At 31.6% G+C, this 19,430-nt stretch overlaps 1 protein-coding gene and 2 pseudogenes across 2 annotated transcripts; 1 reads left to right on the top strand and 2 right to left on the bottom strand.

Annotated features, from left to right (window-relative positions):
* Positions 1 to 2,043: 2,043 nt before the first annotated feature.
* LOC110617808 lies at positions 2,044 to 5,893 on the bottom strand (annotated as a pseudogene).
* A 2,522-nt stretch (positions 5,894 to 8,415) lies between these two features.
* LOC110617806 lies at positions 8,416 to 10,599 on the bottom strand (annotated as a pseudogene).
* A 1,973-nt stretch (positions 10,600 to 12,572) lies between these two features.
* Positions 12,573 to 17,523, top strand: LOC110616876 (probable receptor-like serine/threonine-protein kinase At5g57670). 2 transcript variants are annotated; one of them, XM_043957300.1, is made up of 11 exons: positions 12,573 to 12,805; positions 13,032 to 13,178; positions 13,282 to 13,403; positions 13,473 to 13,591; positions 13,695 to 13,801; positions 14,376 to 14,768; positions 15,045 to 15,299; positions 16,182 to 16,339; positions 16,455 to 16,670; positions 16,789 to 16,938; positions 17,175 to 17,523. In XM_043957300.1, the coding sequence occupies exons 1-11, from the start codon at positions 12,802 to 12,804 to the stop codon at positions 17,319 to 17,321; spliced, it is 1,818 nt and encodes a 605-aa protein (XP_043813235.1). In that variant the 5' UTR covers positions 12,573 to 12,801; the 3' UTR covers positions 17,322 to 17,523. The 2 variants fall into 2 exon arrangements, with proteins under 2 accessions (XP_043813235.1, XP_021615075.1); XM_021759383.2 differs by having other exon boundaries at positions 12,573 to 12,908.
* The last annotated feature ends 1,907 nt before the right edge of the window (positions 17,524 to 19,430 follow it).

The raw sequence follows: 19,430 nt of genomic DNA, 5'->3' as shown, positions 1-19,430 counted from the left end.
AAAGTCCCTCCAGAGCCGAAAGTCAGGCAGGTTCGGCGGCACCTTCGGCGGCCGAAACTCCCAGACAGAGACGAAACTCATGCATGTTCGGCGGCACTTTCGGCGGCCGAAACTGCCCTCCAGAGACGAAAGTCCTCTTTCGGGGGCAGGCTTCGGCAGCCGAAAGGCTTGCCTCCCAGGCAGGTTCGGCGGCCGAAAGTCCTTCGGCTGCCGAACCTGGTTTCTGCCAAAGGGCAGAAACTTGGTTCCTCATGCACATTTGCCTCCCAAAACCATCCAAACATGCATTTCTCCTAATCTACAACATACATACTCAAACATACAAGTTCCTAGGGGCATCAAACTATCTTAAACCCCATCTACAACACATCAAACATCCACATTGTCCAAAAACATAACATAAACCCATAAACCTAACCATGAGCTAAACATGCATTCTACCCCATAGATCTACTTAAAACTTACTTAAAACTTACTTAAAACATGCCATAAGCTCAAGATCGACCCTTACCTCTTGAAGATCGAGAGGTGAACGACCCTAGCTCGGAAAAATGGGAGAGAGAGAGTTCCTTGAACCTCCAAGCTCCAAAACTTGCTCAAATGCTCAAAATCTTCAAAACAAGGGTAAAACTAATGAAAATCGAGAAAGATTTGAAGGAAGGAACTCAAAACCGGTGAGGGATGGCGGAGAGCTCACCTTGGCCGAAAATGGGGAGAAAAACTCGCCCGTTTTCGGCTAAGGGACCCCTTTATAGGTGGCTGGCCAGGCCACGTTCGGGAGCCGAAAGTGCCTCCGCATGCATGCCATGTTCGACGGCCGAACATAAGGTTCGACGGCCGAACATAAGGTTCGGCGGCCGAACCTGGTTTCCCTCACTTATGCTTTCGGGGGCCTAAGGCACACCCGAAACGCATGCATGTTCGGCGGCCGAACTTGAGGTTCGGCGGCCGAACCTGAGTTTTCCTCCAAGGTTGTTTTCATGCAAAAACTCATTTCTTTCTTGATTAAAAACATAAAACACATTAAAACATTTTATACAAACATGGTTTTACCCTTCTAGAGGTCTCCGACACCCGAGATTCCACCGGACGGTAGGAATTCCGATACCGGAGTCTAGCCGGGTATTACACACATTAAGTAGCTAACATTTCATAGCAATATCTCGTCAATGTATAGAAAGTATAAAAGAAATCCAACACAGTCCTCAAAGTAAAAAATACAGCAAACCCACTTTCAATATATGACCACACAATTAAGTTCAATACTTTTAAGTCAATGTATAAAGAAAAGTATACCCAACCAACCAAAGAAGTCTCCAAAATCGTAATTTTTACCAAGGAATAAAGGAATTCAATTCTCTCTCTCTTTTTTTTTCACATATTTGATGGTCTTGGTTTGAGATTTTTATTGGCTCTTATGAGGATGTACTCTTCCAATACCAGTTTTTTTCATTCACAAAGGACATCCATTGTTTAAGGAGAATGGGCTCAAACCACCCAAACCAACCAGTAATGGTAAACTATCCTATTAGTGGTATGTTTTGAACTATTGACGGTCCTTACAGGATATAATTCTTCACTATCACACCTCTACTAGCAGCATCCATCATGCATCTTGCCATGGGCTAGAGTCCTTCATAAAAATAGAGCATGAGTTGTTTATATGAAATGTCATGTCTAGGACAACTTGCACATATACGCTTAAATCTCTCCTAATAGTTATGGATAGTTTTTGGTCCTTTTGCTTTATTCTTGATATTTCCCCATTAATTACAAATGCTCTAGAAGCAGAAAAAATTGATTCAAAAATAATTTCACTATCTCTCCCTATGTGGTGATTAAACTCAGGGGTAGATAATACAACAAATTTTTGCATCGCCAACTAATAAGAAAGGAAAGGCTCTCAGCTTAATATGTTCTTCTGAAACTCCTTGTAGTCTCATGCCAGAATATATCACATGGAACTCCTTCAAGTGCCTATGAGAATCTTTCTTTTCACGTCCCTTAAAAGTGGGGAGGAGATAAATTAATCCTAACTTTAGGTCAAGCATTGTATTTGGTGCAGATACCATCAACATTGTCAACATCTTGGATTGCTTGCTTCTCAGCCATCTTTTCTTCCATGTCAGATTTGCTAAAAGAGTCGTCCAAGTCAAATGTTATTTCTTCCATGCCCACAGCTTGTCCCTCAATAGCAACCTGTTCCTGATTGTCAGTGTTAAATGATGAAGCGTCTTTGTCTCTCGATTTGGCCTCTTTTCTCAACTTCCTTGCGATTTTCTAGATTTCTAGATTAAACTCGAGTTTATTGCAAGATTATAATGTGTCATTCAAAAGAATTGATAAACCAATTAAAAACCAATCCCTGTCAAACGACTTCAAAATTTGATGGGTGTGGAAGACAAAAAACTAAATTCCTACCTTTTCAAAACAAAATAAACTGCAGTAGTAGTGAGTAGGTTTGATCCCACAAAGTGGAAAGGAAATTAATTAATTCAATTTAAAGACATAAAAAAAAAAACATAATTGCGGGGGTTTTAAACTTAAGGGAATAAAAAATAAATTTAATGAGAAAATAAATTTAATTAATTTAGAGAAGCAAAACAATTAAGTTTAAGGGAGAAAATTAATATGAGATGAATTTTGTCAAAGGATTAATCTCATTTTTAGCTTTATTGGTCGATCATAGATGCTTCTAAAATTTAATCCAATTACCACATGAAAAATTAGAAAGACCTGATTCTAACTAATAAATGCAAGATACCTGATTCATTTAAGTCAGATTATATCATTTCTTAGGAATGTCTTATGTAATCTAATTGACCACTTTGCTTCATATTGAACTAAACAATTATGAATTTAATAAACCTAAATAGCAATATATTATCCTATTAATTGAGTAATGACGCCTTAGTACAACAATCAACAGAAAAATAATAAACAATAGGCACAATAACTATATAAATACCATGAAACATTAAGAAAACAATAAAATTAATTAGATTTCACAACCAAATAAACTGAAACTTCAATTGTCATTTAGTTGAAAAGAGAATTTAGCTACTCATGTTCATAGCTGAAATACAACAAGATGAAGAATAAAGTTTTCAGTCTTTCTAAAATTAATCAAGAACATAATATAGAAGATGATATTGTAAATTAAAATATCATTTTTATATAGTGTTAAAAATCCTAGTTTAACCTAAATACAAGTAACCAAAATCAAATGAAAAGTGTATTTGGGTGTATCCATGATTGTTTCTTCATTTGATGCTATATTCTTCCCAAAAGAGTCGAGTTTGATATGTCTTGGCAGATAAGGATCTTCAAATCGCGTGTCAGATTTGAAGCTTAACTTTGATTTCTTTTGTCAGATGCGTTATGCCCATAATATAGTCTATGACACAGTGCATCTAAAAGTTAGTATTTGAGAAGGAATCTGTTTCCTCATGTACTAAATTATACCCATGACTCTTTCAGTTTTGGTAACCAAATCAAATATGATTTTTGTCATCTTTTTTTCCAATCTTTACTTATCTTATGAAAACATAATAACTCATATAAATCAGCCTGTTCAAATAGATTTAAACTCAAAATCTAAGTGTTTAGAATATCAAAAATATACAAAGTATGCATATTATCACATTGTCTTTGTCAATCAAAATGAAACCCTCAAACAAAAGCGACGTGTCACCAAACCAGATACCTAGAATTTATGTTATCCTTAAATATCACATCAAATACGATGGAGGAAGTGCCCAACATTACCAAAACAAAAATAAAATAAAAGAAGCAACATAAAATGATGTTATGTCATATTCATGATGCTTAAAAGAATTATTACCTTAGTTGTTAAAGAAAATCAAGAAGATCAAGAAAGAAGAATCAAGGAAATTAAGAAATAAGGGAGGGGCATCACCAAGGAGAGGGTATGCCATATTGTTGTTCTTTTTCTTTTTTTGGGAGGTTGAGATAAAATTTTTAGAACTTGGAGAGGGGTGATAGCCTGCCTAGAGTTGACTTTTGAGCGATTATATTAATTTATGCTAGCAAGTTAGGAGAAAAAGATATTTAAATAGGAGTTAGAAGACCAGCCATGGATTGATTTATTAGGTGATTTGATTATTAAATTATTTAAATGTTCTCGAAAGATCTTCCATAGGATTAATAAAATTAAGGGTAAACTGTAATTTAGTCCCTCTGGTTTAGTGAAATGTAACCTTTTGTCCCTCTGTTTTAAAAAATCTTCAATTTAGTCACTGTGATTTTTAAAAACTATGACATTAGTCCATCCCGTTAGATTTTCAGTTAAATCACCATTAATTTTAGTTAAAAAGACTAAAATATTCATTCTCTCTCCTTCTTCTTCCTCTTCTTCTTCTTCTTCTTCTTCTTCTCCTTCTTCTTCTCTTTTCCAATCTCCTTCTTCTTCTTCTTCCCAATCTTCTTCTTCCCGATAAGCATGGTGTAAATAAGCAAGGCCTTGTGCTGCTTCCAGGATGATTCGGTACCTCACTTCCCATTCCAAGCAACCTCCACTTCTTTCATGGAGGAGACTGCCTAGGCTTCCATTTGGCATATAATTGTACATAAGCAATCTTGTGTTTCGATTCCAACAGCAACCCAAGAATCTGACAATGTTCTTGTGTCGGATAGAACCTAGGGTTTTTACTTCAGTGGAGAAGGAATCCCGAACTCCCCTAATATCTAACCTGTCATTTTGAGAGTCTTTCTCTGCAGCCATTGTTGTTAGCCACAGCTTCTTAACTGCAATGACTTCTCCATTTTCTAGTTATGCACGATACACTATTCCTGAACATCCCTTCCCAATTACATTGGCTTCCACTAGGCATTTCAGAACTTGTTCTACTGAAAAATTTAGCTTCTAAAATGGGGTGAAGTGCCAAGGCCATGAATCCCCTCCCATCTCGGATTCGTAATCATCTCTCATAAGTTTTCGAGCTCTGAAAACTGCAATTGCTCCAAAAATTGCCATTGCTATAGTTAAGGTGATAAGCAATGCAATGACAAGTTTAAGTCTATGTGATCTCTTCAATTTACTGTTATTTGACATGCTCATCGATGTGGCTTTTCTAAGGAAACATGAGTCTCGACCCTTAGAACACAGTCCCTGGTTTCCTGCCATTTCTGTTTCTGATAACTGTTGGAAAAGCTTGTTGTCGGGAAGATAGCCTGTGAAATTATTGTGAGAGATGTTTAGAGAAACAAGATTTTCGAGTCCTGCAAGTGCCATCAGATCTCTTTCCAGTTCATTGTGTGAGAGATCAAGAATGGATAATTTGTTCAGAGCATAAATCTGGGTTGGAATCGTCCCAGTGAGTGCATTCCAACTCAAATTCAAAGAAGATAAAGAGCTAGGCAGAGTGCCTCAAAGGGTATTGTTGCTTAAGTTCAGCATCTGCAGCTCATTGCAATTGCCAATTTCTGCTGGCAGCGTTCCACCAATATGGTTTTCAGACAAGTCGAGGAAACTGAGGTTTTTCAGGAGCCCGATTTCTTTTGGAATTTCTCCACTGATTCTGTTATTAACAAGCCGAAGACAAATAAGAGAGACACAGTTTCCCACCTCAGGAGGAATCCAACCGAAAATGTCGTTAGCAATTAAGAGAAGCTTTGTCAGGTTCTGAAGCTGAAACAGGCTTGGAGGTAAGCTACCAGTGAGTGCATTTTGTGACAAATCTAACGCTTCAAATCCCCAAACCTCTCTCTCTCTCTCTCTCTCTCTAAACTGATTCTTATCTTAAAACTCAACCCAGCACAGTTTCCTTTGCAAATAAGCAAGAACAAGAGAGAGAAACCAACAAAAACAAGAAAGATTAAAGATTTTCAACCACTCCACCATCTTCACCTCGGGGTTCTGTTCTTGCTTCATCTTTTTGGTAGGAGAAGAAGAAGAAGAAGAAGGAGATCGGGAAGGAGAAGAAGAAGAAGAAGAAGGAGATCGGGAAGGAGAAGAAGAAGCAGAAGGAGAAGGAGATCGGGAAGGAGAAGAAGAAGAGGAGGAAGAGGAAGGAAAGAGAATGGGTATTTTAGTCTTTTTAACTAAAATTAACGGTGATTTAACTGAAAATCTAACGGGAGGGACTAATATCATAGTTTTTAAAAATCACAGTGACTAAATTGAAGATTTTTTAAAACAGAGGGACAAAAGGTTACATTTCACTAAACTAGAGGGATTAAATTACAGTTCACCCTAAAATTAAACTTGGATCCATAGAATCTTTTTTGCCCAAATGGGCCAAAGTACCTATTCGACCACCCCTTATTCTTTAGCTTAAACTAATAAATCTTAAGGATCAAATGAACCTTAGCCTTATGGGAGATGCCTAGGAACATAAAAGAGGCTCAGGAAACATGTCTTTGATCGGATAGCTTAAGATTTTAGTCCAAATCTCTCTATTTTTTCACATGTCTCATCATTTTTTTTTTCATTTTTTTTAGTTTTCGTGACATAAAATATTATTTTATAACTCTTTGAAACTTAGTGTAATTTTCATTATCAAATTCTCACTGTTTTATATATGCATGTACACATAGTATAAAAAACTAGGGATCTACATCTTCATTGCTTTATGATCCCTCTAGGAGGGATGAATATTTAGATCCTTCATAATTAGTTAGGTGTTGCTTATCCCTATCTAGTTTTTAACTGATTTCTGTTTCAGTTTCTTCCTAACTTTAAAAAAAAAAAAAAAAAAAAAAAAAAAAAAAAAAAAAACTCCTTTAGAGCAAAATATTTGAAATATGGAGTAGAGCCCAAAAACTCAAAATGAATTAGGAATAAAATTTGGTTTATAGTAAAAAAGAAAATCAAAGAAGGAGGATGGAAAAAACCAAGGAAAACTAAAATTCTCAAGAATAAAGAAGCATAAAACTAAAAGCATGGAGTTGCCATCAATCTCCAAGGCATCGTTGCATCTAAATATCAATTTCGGTGAATGAAGTTTTAAGAGGAAGTTAGAAAATTTTACACACACAAAGTATATAAGGAAAATTATACAGCAATAAAGCTTGAAAGTGAGTTTGTTGGGCAATGATACCAATGTTTGAATTGGACAAAACTGGGTTTGACTCCTCTCTTAACCTATCGATTAAAATAAGAGTCAATTGAACAGGTTTGGTTATTGTCAATTCTAGTAATTTGGACTTCATATGTTTTCGAATGTGTTCAAATTCAATCATTTTGACCTGCAAATTAAATGCAGATTATTCACTTTGTCATTACTCAAAAAGGATTGAGTTGGATTCAGAAGAAATTGTTGAGTCTGATCAAAATTTGTCATAATTTTATGGGATTTGATTATTAGAAATTTTTTTTTTTTCCAAAGAATGAATAGAAATTCAAATAGTGGATAAGAACAATTGGGACTGTTTTCGTTCTGAGTGTTTGGTAGTTGGGAGATATTAGATATCTACCAGTCATTCTGTACAAAAATGGCCCACTTCATTTGGATCAACCTCCTCAGGTCTTTACACACTTTGCAGGCCTACCAGGAGATGACTAAAACTGGGTTGGCCCACTCAACAGGTTCATTCAGTTGAGAGAGAAAAAAAAGAAAGAAAATATTAATGCATTTCAGGTCAGCAATAATGAAGGTTAGGTAAATTATGTAATACATCCGAATTATATGATTTTTTAATGAAATAAGCTTTCTCTGGCAGGAATTTTTTTAAAATTTTAAAAATGTTGAATTGTCTTTGAGAGAGCGCAATTTTGTAAAGTAAAAATCTCCATTTTTAACATATTAAATTAGTGAGTAAGGTTTTCTTTTCAAATATTCAAATACATTGAAGAATTTTCTGTTTCAGCTGAAAAGGAAAATACAAATTAAGGTTTAAAAGAATGAAAAACTTTACTTTGGAATACTTTCATTTACTTCATCCCTTTGCAAATCAAATATAAATGTAAAGTTTACAATTTTATAAAACACTATATTTATGTGAGAGTAAAGAAAATAATATAATCACGATTAAAAATACATAACACTGATAGGTTTAATCCGATAGTAAGTATATCTGAATAAATTTAAGAGGTTACAGAATATTTCATATTTTAGTCTTCAATTTTCGATTTTCATTTCAAAAAAAGAAAATCATGATTGGAAATACAATTGTTTTTATTTTAAATGAAAAATTATTTCTTTTTTCAATGAAATATAATATAATTAACAAATTTACCTCTTTATTTTTAGAATTTAATATTTTAATTTTGATATTTAATTTCGTTAAAATTTAAAATTTTTCCATCCAATAATTTAAATATTATCAAAAAAAAAATAAAACATAGTTCCAAAAATACCATTACCAATAATAAAAATTACTTCTACCTTTCATATTCCCAAATCCTCTTAACTCTATTCAAATCCTTAAATCATATTCATTCTCTTCAAATTCTCAAATACATTTATTATTCATTCCAACAACCTGAACACGACCACTTTGACGATACAAAATAAAGTCATGAGAAAACCATGAGAACACATAGTACCTCCATCTGATCTCACAAGATTAGCCCTACAGCCAACTTCAGCAACCAATGGAAGGTTCTTAGTATTCAAGACCACAACCCTTCTACCATTCTTAATGTCCACGTCTAATGGAGATTCTTCACAATTATAAACCAAGCCACTACAGATCTCCTTCTTGGGTTCAGGCAGCTTGACAATGCCTTTGCCTGTTTGATATCCAAACAATAATGCTCACTGTTTTTTCTGTTAGTATATTTGCCCTAAATCATTATCTTGAACATTTTGTGTGTTATTTTGTTTATTAATAAAAGAGGTTTTATTATTATTATTATTTATTTATATGTTACATAATAATGATTAACACCCTTAATTACTTATTATTATAATGATAATAATAAAATATGGCTAGTATGATTATTGATTGATAATTATGAGATGATTATGTGTATGTTGATATGAATCAATAATCATAGATACTTGTTAGAGAACAAAGTATTGAATAAACCCATATTGATATCACTACATGAGTTATTGTCATAAGTGAATCTCAAGATAGTTATATTTTAATCCTTTGACTTGAAATTGTCATAGTTTCCAACATAAAAACTGTTATGTTTTTACATAATCAAACATTGTCTTTAATTGGATAATCATAAAAGTTATGATTGAGTATAATATAAATTATGTAGAGGATATTGAACAATTTAGATAGAATTTATCCCTTTTTTTGAGAGAGATGTTTTCTGAACCCCTCAATAAGTGAGATTGAAAAATGCATAGTCGTGCTCAAATGAATTGATAATGTGATCAATATCATTTGGTTTTATCAGTCTACTTAGAGATCGAGAAATCATAAGTTTGAACATTATAAGTTTGACATTGACCATGACTTATGTTCAAACTAGATATCGCGTGACAAAGAGATTAATAAATATTCTATTTATTAGGTTTTATCAGACTATCGATTCTCATATTAATTGGGTAATCATAACATATTGCTAGAGACCGCTTATGATTTATGAGCCTTGTTGGACTGCGCCTATTCCAATTAATATGAGCCTATTGGGTTACACACAAAACAACGTCATTGATGTGTTATGTTATATTAATAGGTTAAGAGCCCGTTAGTATAATTAATAATAATATTAATAAAGATATTATTACTAATATTAATTATTTATAATTATTATAAGATAATAATATTTAAAAGTTCTGCAGCTTATTTGTAACGGTTACAGATAAAATATCTTTTCGTTTTCTTTTTAAAAAGTATTTATTGCACAGATATATTGGTATCTACGATTCTGTACCTGTTACGATGATTATAACTTTTTTACGAAAAGAAGAGTGTGAAAACGAAAAGATTGAGAGAAAACGAGCGAATAGAAAACACCTTCTTTGAGAGTTTTACAAAAGCTTGAGGAGGGTTTTTATAATCATTTTCTGTGTTGCAGATTTGGAGCACATAGCTAATCCATCCGTTCAGAAAGCTAGCACTCCAAATGAAAATATTCGTGTGGATATCATTGAGAGTGTTCATTTAAGAAGCAGCACTATCAGTCCGGAACAGTTACAGTCCTGCTAGAATTTTCGAAATCTAAAAGGTTAATTTCTTTATCCTTCATTTCAAATTAAACGAAGCATTCGGATCCTGAAAAGGAAAACAAAAATCTTTTATTTTTTCGCTGCGTAATTTTGGGTTGCAGTGACTGCTTTACATTTTCATCCACATTCCATGCTTGGCTCACAAATTCAGGAGAGAAGTCAATGAAAATTCCAGTGAAACCAGTAAAAACGAAATCAGTAAATTCACCAAGTTTGTGGCTTTTGAATGTATCGACTCATAACAACACAATCAACTGAGTATTCTCTTTATTCAACCACCATGTCACAATACCAAATGAAAGGGCTATGGCATCACCCTTCTTGATTAGCACAACCTTTTCGTCTTTCTTAGGCAAGACAATTCCAACGAGACTATTTCCTGACAAAGATTAAAATTAAATAATTTAGATTTGCATAAAAACCAGTGAGTAACATTAAATCAAACAAGTTGAATACAATCATTATCGATTCATTCACTCATAAAACCGAGTTAAAGAGAACCCATTATATTTGTTGATTTTTTCGTTCTAAAATATAATTCAAAAGTAAGATCTCATTAAGAAAACCCAATCGATCACTACCGAAAACAAATGAGAAAACCCATTTCTATTGTGAATGGAGTTTTGAAAAATATAGAGAGGGAATGCATGGAAAGTAAAGAAAAAGAAGAATAAGAAAGATAGTTCAGTCATTTCTCCATTAACTAACGACATATTTAACGAAATAATATTTAATTTTAACAGAATTAAATATCAGAATTAAAGTATTAAATCTTAAAAATAGAGGAACAACTCTTTTAATTATGCTATATGAATGAAAATTTAATTTTTCTTTTTAAATTAAAAATCTACCAATTAGTTATATTTTATTAGACTTATTAAATAATTATTATGTAATTGAAATTTACTTTTATTTATGCATTTATATCTTATTGACTTGTTATTTTATATGGGTTATTAAATAGGGACAGTTGATATAAACTCAATACTTACTAAATACCGAAAGGATGGAGGTCTAGCATATGCAATTTAATTTGTAGAGAAGAAACTTTCAAGATTTGATTTTGTTTTTCTTTGATTATAAGATTAAGTGGTGATATTGAAACAAGTTTTTTGTTTTTGTTTTTTTTTTTTTTTTTAATGCAAGTTCAACAGTTTGAATTCTAGAGCTACCATTAAAAAAGCTTTACATGATCGCTCTTTGTTGAGTGTGAATTATTCTTATCCGAATGTACATATTATATGTTAATAAAAAATGAAAAAAGAAAAATCATGCAGTATAACTCTTTCACTTCACACAAGAAAATTTTAGATGAATTGATTGCTTAGGTTAGGTATGCAAATGCTAAGGAAAGTACTATATACAATCAACAAAAGCTTCTAAATAAAGTTGCAGCTGCATTGAAAAGATGGCAAAAGTATTGTGAGGAAAGCAACCCATCAAATAAGATCAATCCATGTTCAAGACAGCTTTATGTTGCTCAAATGGAAGAAACCTCCTAGCGAAATAAATGGCATCATGTGACAAACATAGGACTTTCAATCATCCAATCACTCAACAAAATCTCACAAAATAGTGGTAAGATTTCATCTTGATTAAGCATTTGCACCAAATCAATAAATTTAAAACGGCGATAGTAAATTATTATTTTATATATTTTAACTGTATTGAATATAAAGTAGCAGTTTATTTATTTTTTATAATAAATAAAAAATATGATTAAAATTATAATTTCATTAAATATGAAATAAATCTTTTATTAAAATTATATATAATAAAAAGTAAATTTTCTTTATTTACCTTAATGATTTTAAGATAATAATTTCACAATAATTATTAAAAAAAACTGTTTGTTTAGCGCTATAATAAAATCTATTTTGCTAATTCTTAGGTGTTTTATCAATAGTTAGCTAAATGTAATAAAAAAAATTGATTTTTATTAAATCTTTCAACCTTTAAATATTAGTATTTTGACTGATTTTAAAAGTAAATACTATTTTTAAAATTGTTACAGTATATAATATCAATTTATTATTTTCTTATTTGTTAGCGGTTCTTGAATATAATACTTATCTAATTTAGAAAATGCAAAATGAGGTTAAATAAAAGGTCCATTTATTGAGTTTGGATTGCCTCCACCTAAATGGCTTGAGCTAACTTAGCTTGTCTTCCCTTGCATGTATTCTCTTAGTTTTTGTTGGTTGTGATAAATGTGATACAACTCCCTAATTCAACGGTCATATACAATAGATAAAGACGAAGACTCTTATAGTAAGACAAACTATTTTGGCATAAGCCCATATCTAAGCTTGGACTGTAGGGTTGAAGACAAACTCCAATTGTTGCATTCTCTTCAATGAACAAAATATCTCTCTCTCTCTCTCTCTCTCATGTGGAAAGTGGAAATGTTAGTTTCTTCTCAACGTTTCATTCATGATAAAGGTAAGGCTTCTTTTTGAGTGGCAAGTAGACTCTCCTACCAAATCCAACAAATTATTACTTTATTTTTTTAGCTAGTTTTGAAATATTGGCTTAGATAGCAAGACTTATCAAATGCATATGCCAATCACCTTTGCTTATACCCCAAAGCACCCAACCATAAACACTTAATTTCTCTTCTCATTTTCTTTAGAGAGAGTTTCTGTAATCACTTCTGGCCTTTGCCACTGTAAAAGCCTTTCAATGCTTCCTAAACAAGAATAATAGAATGTGTATGGGAAAGAGAGAGAAAGAGAGAGAGAGAGAGCTAAATGTGGCCTCTCACTCTCTACTAACCTTAATCATTCTGTTGCTTTTTGCACTTTCTTATTAAGCGTATGAGTTTCATTGCTTCTGATTTATAATAGAAACCTCATAAAATGCAAAATAACATATAAGGGAGCTTCCTTCTCAGTTCATCAACCAAGGTTTTCAAGGTGGTTGTCTATTTGGTTGCAGATAATAAAATGATCCCAGCTGCTTCAGCTCCTGCCAAAATACTCATAGCCATCCCATTAGACCCAGATGATAGTAAAGAGCTTCTCTCATGGGCTATCTCAGTTCTTGCTCGTCCCAATGACGAAATTATCGCCATTCATGTGCTTGGTATTTTTAGCTGAATCTCTTCATTTTTCTTTTTAATAATGAATCAATCAATTTCCATGCACCTTCTCAATTAACTTTCATGTTTATTATTTGTTTGAAACAGTTGGCAAGGAGACGAAGAAGCACCACGAGTTGATAAAGAGAAAACGTTCACAGATTCGCCAAGCAAAAGCACACGTCATTTCAGTGCTTGGAGAATTTGCCAGGACATGCCAATCTAAGCAGGTACATTGCTCTTGTTATAATTTATTCTTTGACAAATCGATTCAGGCTGATGAAAAATTCTGTTTCCAGATAAACTTGGAGGCCAGAGTGGGTATTAGCTCTAGCATTTCAAAAGGGCTAATTCTGGAAGCAAAATCTATTTCAGCTAACTATCTTGTTCTACGTGGCTTGAGAAGCAGATCAAACAGGTGAGAAATGAGGTTTTATTTTTGATAATTTTTGGTTGGTTCTTTAACATGATCATTCATAAATAACATTTCCCATTTCCTTTATCTTTTTCACCTTGTTTAGAACTTGGCTTGAAGTTTTAAAGTATTGTTTTAAGCATGCGCCAGAAGATTGTACAGTGGTTTCAATCGGGAAACATGAACAGCCTCTGCAAGATTCTGATTCAAAAGGTGGGTTTTATTGTAAAAGAATCCTTCTTAATTTTTAGCGGCACTTAGAGCCTATTCTAAAATTTTGAGATTTCGTGTTTAAATCTAGAATAATTAGTTAATATGAGGATTATGAATAAATCAATTAGTGCAAACATGTCTTAATAAAAATTTAGTTTCAAGTATGAGGCAAAATCGAGTCTATTTTTAGGTTCATTTAATGAGTCAAAATTAAACTTTCCTATATTGAATTTGTTAAGTTTCGAGAATTATTTGTTTATTGATTCACAAATTGGTATATAAATATAATTAGTTAATTAAAATTATTTAATTTTAAATATATATATATATTAAAAGCTAAAACTCATGGAGATTAAATTAATTAATCTGTGAGTTTTTTTAAAATTTGACTAATAAAAATTTAATTTATTTACTAAATAAATCAAATTTGATCTCATTAATGCTGGACTCAAATTCAAAACAAGTAAAACTTAAATTCCCTTGAACTCAAAAAAATTTTAATCAAGTAAAATTCAACTCTTTAAAATTTGACTTGATGGATTCGTTTACACATGTAATCTTTCTATTGTTGCAGAAATTAAGTCAAGTTCCAGGTGGTTGTGCAACCGAAGTGGCAGGGGTAGTGCCTCCCCTGTTGAGAAAGAGATTGAATCAAAAGTAAAGAGTCAAAAACCTTCACCAAGATCTGTACTAGATGGAGTTGATGGAGAATCTCACAGTACAGAAGATGATTCCATCAGCTTTGAAGGCTCAAGCATCACTACAGATTCACCTCAATTGCCTTCGAAATTCAAAACCGAATCCAAAACAAGAAAGCAAATTTCTGCATGCAAAATTATCTCCGCAATCTTCACGTCACCTTTGAGAAAAAGACAGAGCAGTTTTCCCAACAAAGGAAAACAACAGCCTTTGCTCAAGTGCTTCACCTATGAGGAGATTGCCAATGCCACTAATAACTTCCACACAGGTAATTGAGAATGCAAAATTGAAAAGCATTTGAAAATTTTAACTTTCCTTCTTCGGATTCATCAACAGTTTCTAAGCTTATAGGGTTGGTATGTTCTTCCCTTCTGAGTTTTGCATGTTCCATTTTATCCAATTTTATAAAAATTATGAGTTCCTATCAATTTATACATTGTAGATACATAAAAAAAAAAAAAAAAAAAAAAAAAAAAAAAAAGAAGAGAAGAAACAGAAATGGAAAGTGATATAATGCGTGGTTGTTTGGTTTGAATATAAACAGACAATATAGTAGGTAGAGGAGGATACTCGGAGGTATATAGAGGTGACCTTTCAGATGGGAAAAGAATTGCAGTGAAGAGTTTAGCCAAGGACAACAAGGATGCTACAAAGGAGAAAGAGTTCCTTACAGAATTGGGAATCATTGGTCATGTCTGCCATCCCAATACTGCAAAGCTAGTTGGCTGCTGCATAGAAAATGGACTTTATCTCATTTTCGATTTCTCTCAAAATGGAAATTTGGCTTCTGCAATACATGGTAAGACTATTCTTCCTTCCACAATAACTTACCAAGCATAGCTTAATAAAGGGTTCAAATATTCAATATTTAGAAGACTCGTTTTGCACCTTTAATAAATTTACTTGAACAAATTCGAATTAATTAGTTATGAATTACAAATATCAAATAATTCATAAAAAAAAAAAGACAAAATAACTCTAATTTTATCGATATCTATTACATCTGTTTAGATTCCGGTTGATAAAATAAAAAATCTAATACAAGCTTTATTCTTTTAAAAAAAACATCAATAAAGGATCAAATATTTCTATTAATTTTTATATAAAAATAAATAATATGCATGAAATTGAAATAATAAATATAAAGATTTTTATATAAATGTTTATTTAAAAAATTATTGAAAACAATTTTTTATTTTTTATATAAGATCGAACCTAAAACTTAGGTATTTGCAAAGTAGGTGTCCGTGCAAGTGACCTAATTGATATTGTTAATGAAATTTAAGTTATTTCATTATGATAAATTGAAATTCTACAACTATGTATACTTCGTTTAGAAAAAAAAAAAATCAAATAATTTCTCACATAATTATGCACGAAACTAATTCTTTTGAGATTATACATTTTTAAAGTTAAAAAATAATTAAAAATTTTCATTTCAAATATAATAATGGATAAAAAAAAGTTTAATGAATCCTTGAAAATTTCTTAATTCTAAATATGAAATAATGATTTATTTATAAATGCGTAGATTATAATTTAGTCTTATAGTTTTAAAGTCAATATTTAATTTTTATAATTTTAAAAAATTAATAAATTAGTTCTATCATGTGAAATGCAATGTCCTTTTGAGTTCATGCAAAAGGAAACAAAAATTATAAAATTTCATTATCAATAACAGGAAAGACAAGCAAGTCCTTAGAATGGGCAGTGAGATTCAAGATAATTCTTGGAGTGGCTAGAGGTCTGCACTATCTGCATAAATGCTGCAAGCACCGAATAATACACCGCGACATAAAAGCCTCTAATGTTCTTCTTGGACCCGATTATGAACCACAGGTGAATTTATTAAACATTGGAATTAAGCAGAGAGCTCTAGAACTAGTGACTTCTTCTTCTTCTTCTTGTTGTTGCTGGTTAATTTACATGAAGAATCCATGCATGAGTTTTGCAGATCACAGATTTTGGGTTGGCGAAATGGCTACCTAACAAGTGGACTCACCATGCTGTGATTCCAATAGAAGGTACATTTGGGTACTTGGCACCAGAGTACTTCATGCATGGAATCGTGGATGAAAAAACTGATGTTTTTTCATTTGGAGTTCTGCTTTTGGAGATTATATCTGGTCGGAGGCCTGTGGATTCTTCCAAGCAAAACCTTCTCTTATGGGTATGCACCCATATCTTTATATGAAACGAATCAGATAGTTTAATATAAATTGGAATTGGTAAGGTACAAGTTAAACATGTTTTTTATATGCACTAAAATGGCTTATTACAACTTGTAGGCAAAGCCTCTAATGGAATCTGGAAAGATCAGTGAATTAGCTGATCCAAAACTTGAAGGCAGATTTGATGAAGACCAAATGTACAGAGCAGTGCTAACAGCTTCATATTGTGTGAGACAGTCGTCGGTGTGGCGTCCATCAATGAGTGAAGTAAGTAATTTTCGGAAATTGTACCACATGCTCCCTTGATGTTAATGCATATGTTTCCTCTCTAATATAAAAAGACATAAAGTAAAATCTATATGTTTGAGAATACTATTTTTACTATTTTATTTGAAAAAAATTAGCTCTAATTTTTATTCCAAACAGAGGATTAGCCCTAATTTTGTTTATTTTTATGATATAAAACCATTGAGAAAAACTGATCTTTTTTCTGTTTTATTTAGGTGTTAGAGCTTCTAACTAGTGGTCATGACTCTCAAGTTGCAAGAAGCTGGAGGATGCCAAAGTTCACCTCTGATGAATTGAATGATTACTCCATGGTATTTGGATATGAAGTTCCTCTGGATATTGCTTTGGAGGATTATTTGTAGTTGTATTTCTTTATTTCCACCTCTCAAAATTTTCCTTTTTTTTTTTTTTGGGAATATTAATTAGTTGCTTGGTAAAATGTTAGGAGCTCTTGGCTTGCATTCGTAAGCCTATGATTGGTTGAATATAATGCAATTAATGTAATTAGTCATATAATATAATGAATGCCATAATGCACTGCAATGTAATTGTTATTTTATTACCATATTTTGTTGCAAAGATAAAAACATAAACAATATAATATTAATTTATTTATTCTTAAACATAGCTCTCTTCTATTTATTCCACTAAATTAAATGGTTCGATTCGATTTCAGTTCAGAACCGAACTGTCAGTGTTAGAGAATGACCATCTCCTACATTAAAATCCCAAATCTACATAAGAAAAAATTACAAGTTTTTAGTACAAAAAAATCAATAACAATTCACATAAATTATTAGAGTTCTAATAATAAATAATTCTAAATTAAATCAACAAAATCACAAATCAAATCAACAAATCCCAAATCCTAAATAAATTAATAAATCTCAAATTAAACCAATCTAATCCTAATAGATATAATCAATCTACAATTTCAAATTAGCAATAACAAATTTTACAAGAATAAACTCTCAACAGCAGATTGCATCATCAGATTAAGAAAAAAATTTAATATTTAAAATATTCTATATATAATAACAAACATAAAATAATTTTCTCAACCATTATCATGAGAAGAATATGAACAAACATAAAGAAAAAAAAGGACAAGGGATGGATGAGAGGGCGAGAGGGTTATTGATATTCTTTCATTATTGCAATCTCTCGGTCGTTATCCCTTCGCCAACTGGATAAATGAGACGGACATCGCCTTCAGCCAAGATTGGTGGGAAGAGTTGGTTGATTGGATATGATTAGGGATGGGGTGAGAGGGTAAAGGTATAAAGTATATAAATAGGGGGCACTTAAACGATGTAGTTTTAGGATTTCGGTTCGGTTTGATTTTTTTTATCATTAAAAATCAAAATCAAACTGAAAACTGATAATTTATAAAATTTTAAACCAAATCATATTGTTTAAGTTAAAAAATGAACTAATTAAATCGAATTGATTCGATTCAGTTTAATTTTTAATTTTAATCGAAAACTGTATCAGTCTACTTCAAAATGCTTTAAAAAAAAAAAGAAATTTAAACCATTAGATTATATTAAATCAAACCATAATCAAATGGGAATAAAAAATTACAATTTGATTGAAACCATTAGTTCGAAAATCATCAAGCAATTTTAATAGGGTTTGTTTACAATACGATCTAGAGGTCTAAATTTTTAGACCAAAAAGAACTATCTCCATTCCTATTGAAGAAGAACTTTAAGCAATTTCAATAGAGTTTGTTTAAATATGGGTTTTTATTTAAAAAAAATAGCAAGTGAATTAACTCAAATTGAATTGAACTAAAACATAATGGAAATGAAAATCAGACAAAAAATCTAATGATACAAAACATTCTATCAAAATTGGCTAGTGGTTGGGGTTAGGGGCTAAAACTGAAATCGAAAGTCGATTCTTTGAATTTTTTAGAATTAGAACCAGAATTAAATTTTTATATGGTTTTATATATTCTCAATTCTGATTCGGTTCTCGTATCAATTTTTATTTTGATTTCAATTTCGATACAATTCTTAATTTTTATAATAAAATTTAAATTTGAATAAATAATTAAATACTTCTAAATAGTACTAATATTATTATTAATATCAATCTAACAAGTCTCATATTCCAACTTCAAAATAATATCAAATATTATATAATATTTCCATTTAAAATATATCAAAGACATTAAATAACCAAATATAATATAATCTTTCTATTATAATTTTTAAACTCTTAAAAAACAGAGTCGCCTCCAAGTAGAGAGCTTCTCTCTTTTTCTCTCTTTTTCTCCTTTTTCTTTTTCCATGCCTGTTCCATACGAAGTTTTTCATTTCTGCATCAGTGTTTTCTTAGCTATTAATCACAGCCTTTCTTTTTCCTTTGTCGCGTGTTGTCTCTATTTCTTTTTTCTTGTCTCATTCTATTATTGGCTTGTTTCTGCATGGTTTCTCACACTATGGATATTGACTCAATGGCTG

Source organism: Manihot esculenta, chromosome 6, assembly GCF_001659605.2.
Source record: "Manihot esculenta cultivar AM560-2 chromosome 6, M.esculenta_v8, whole genome shotgun sequence".
Taxonomy (NCBI): Eukaryota; Viridiplantae; Streptophyta; class Magnoliopsida; order Malpighiales; family Euphorbiaceae; genus Manihot; species Manihot esculenta.
Note: the sequence above shows the minus strand (reverse complement) of the source record. Positions and strands in the feature narration are given on the sequence as shown.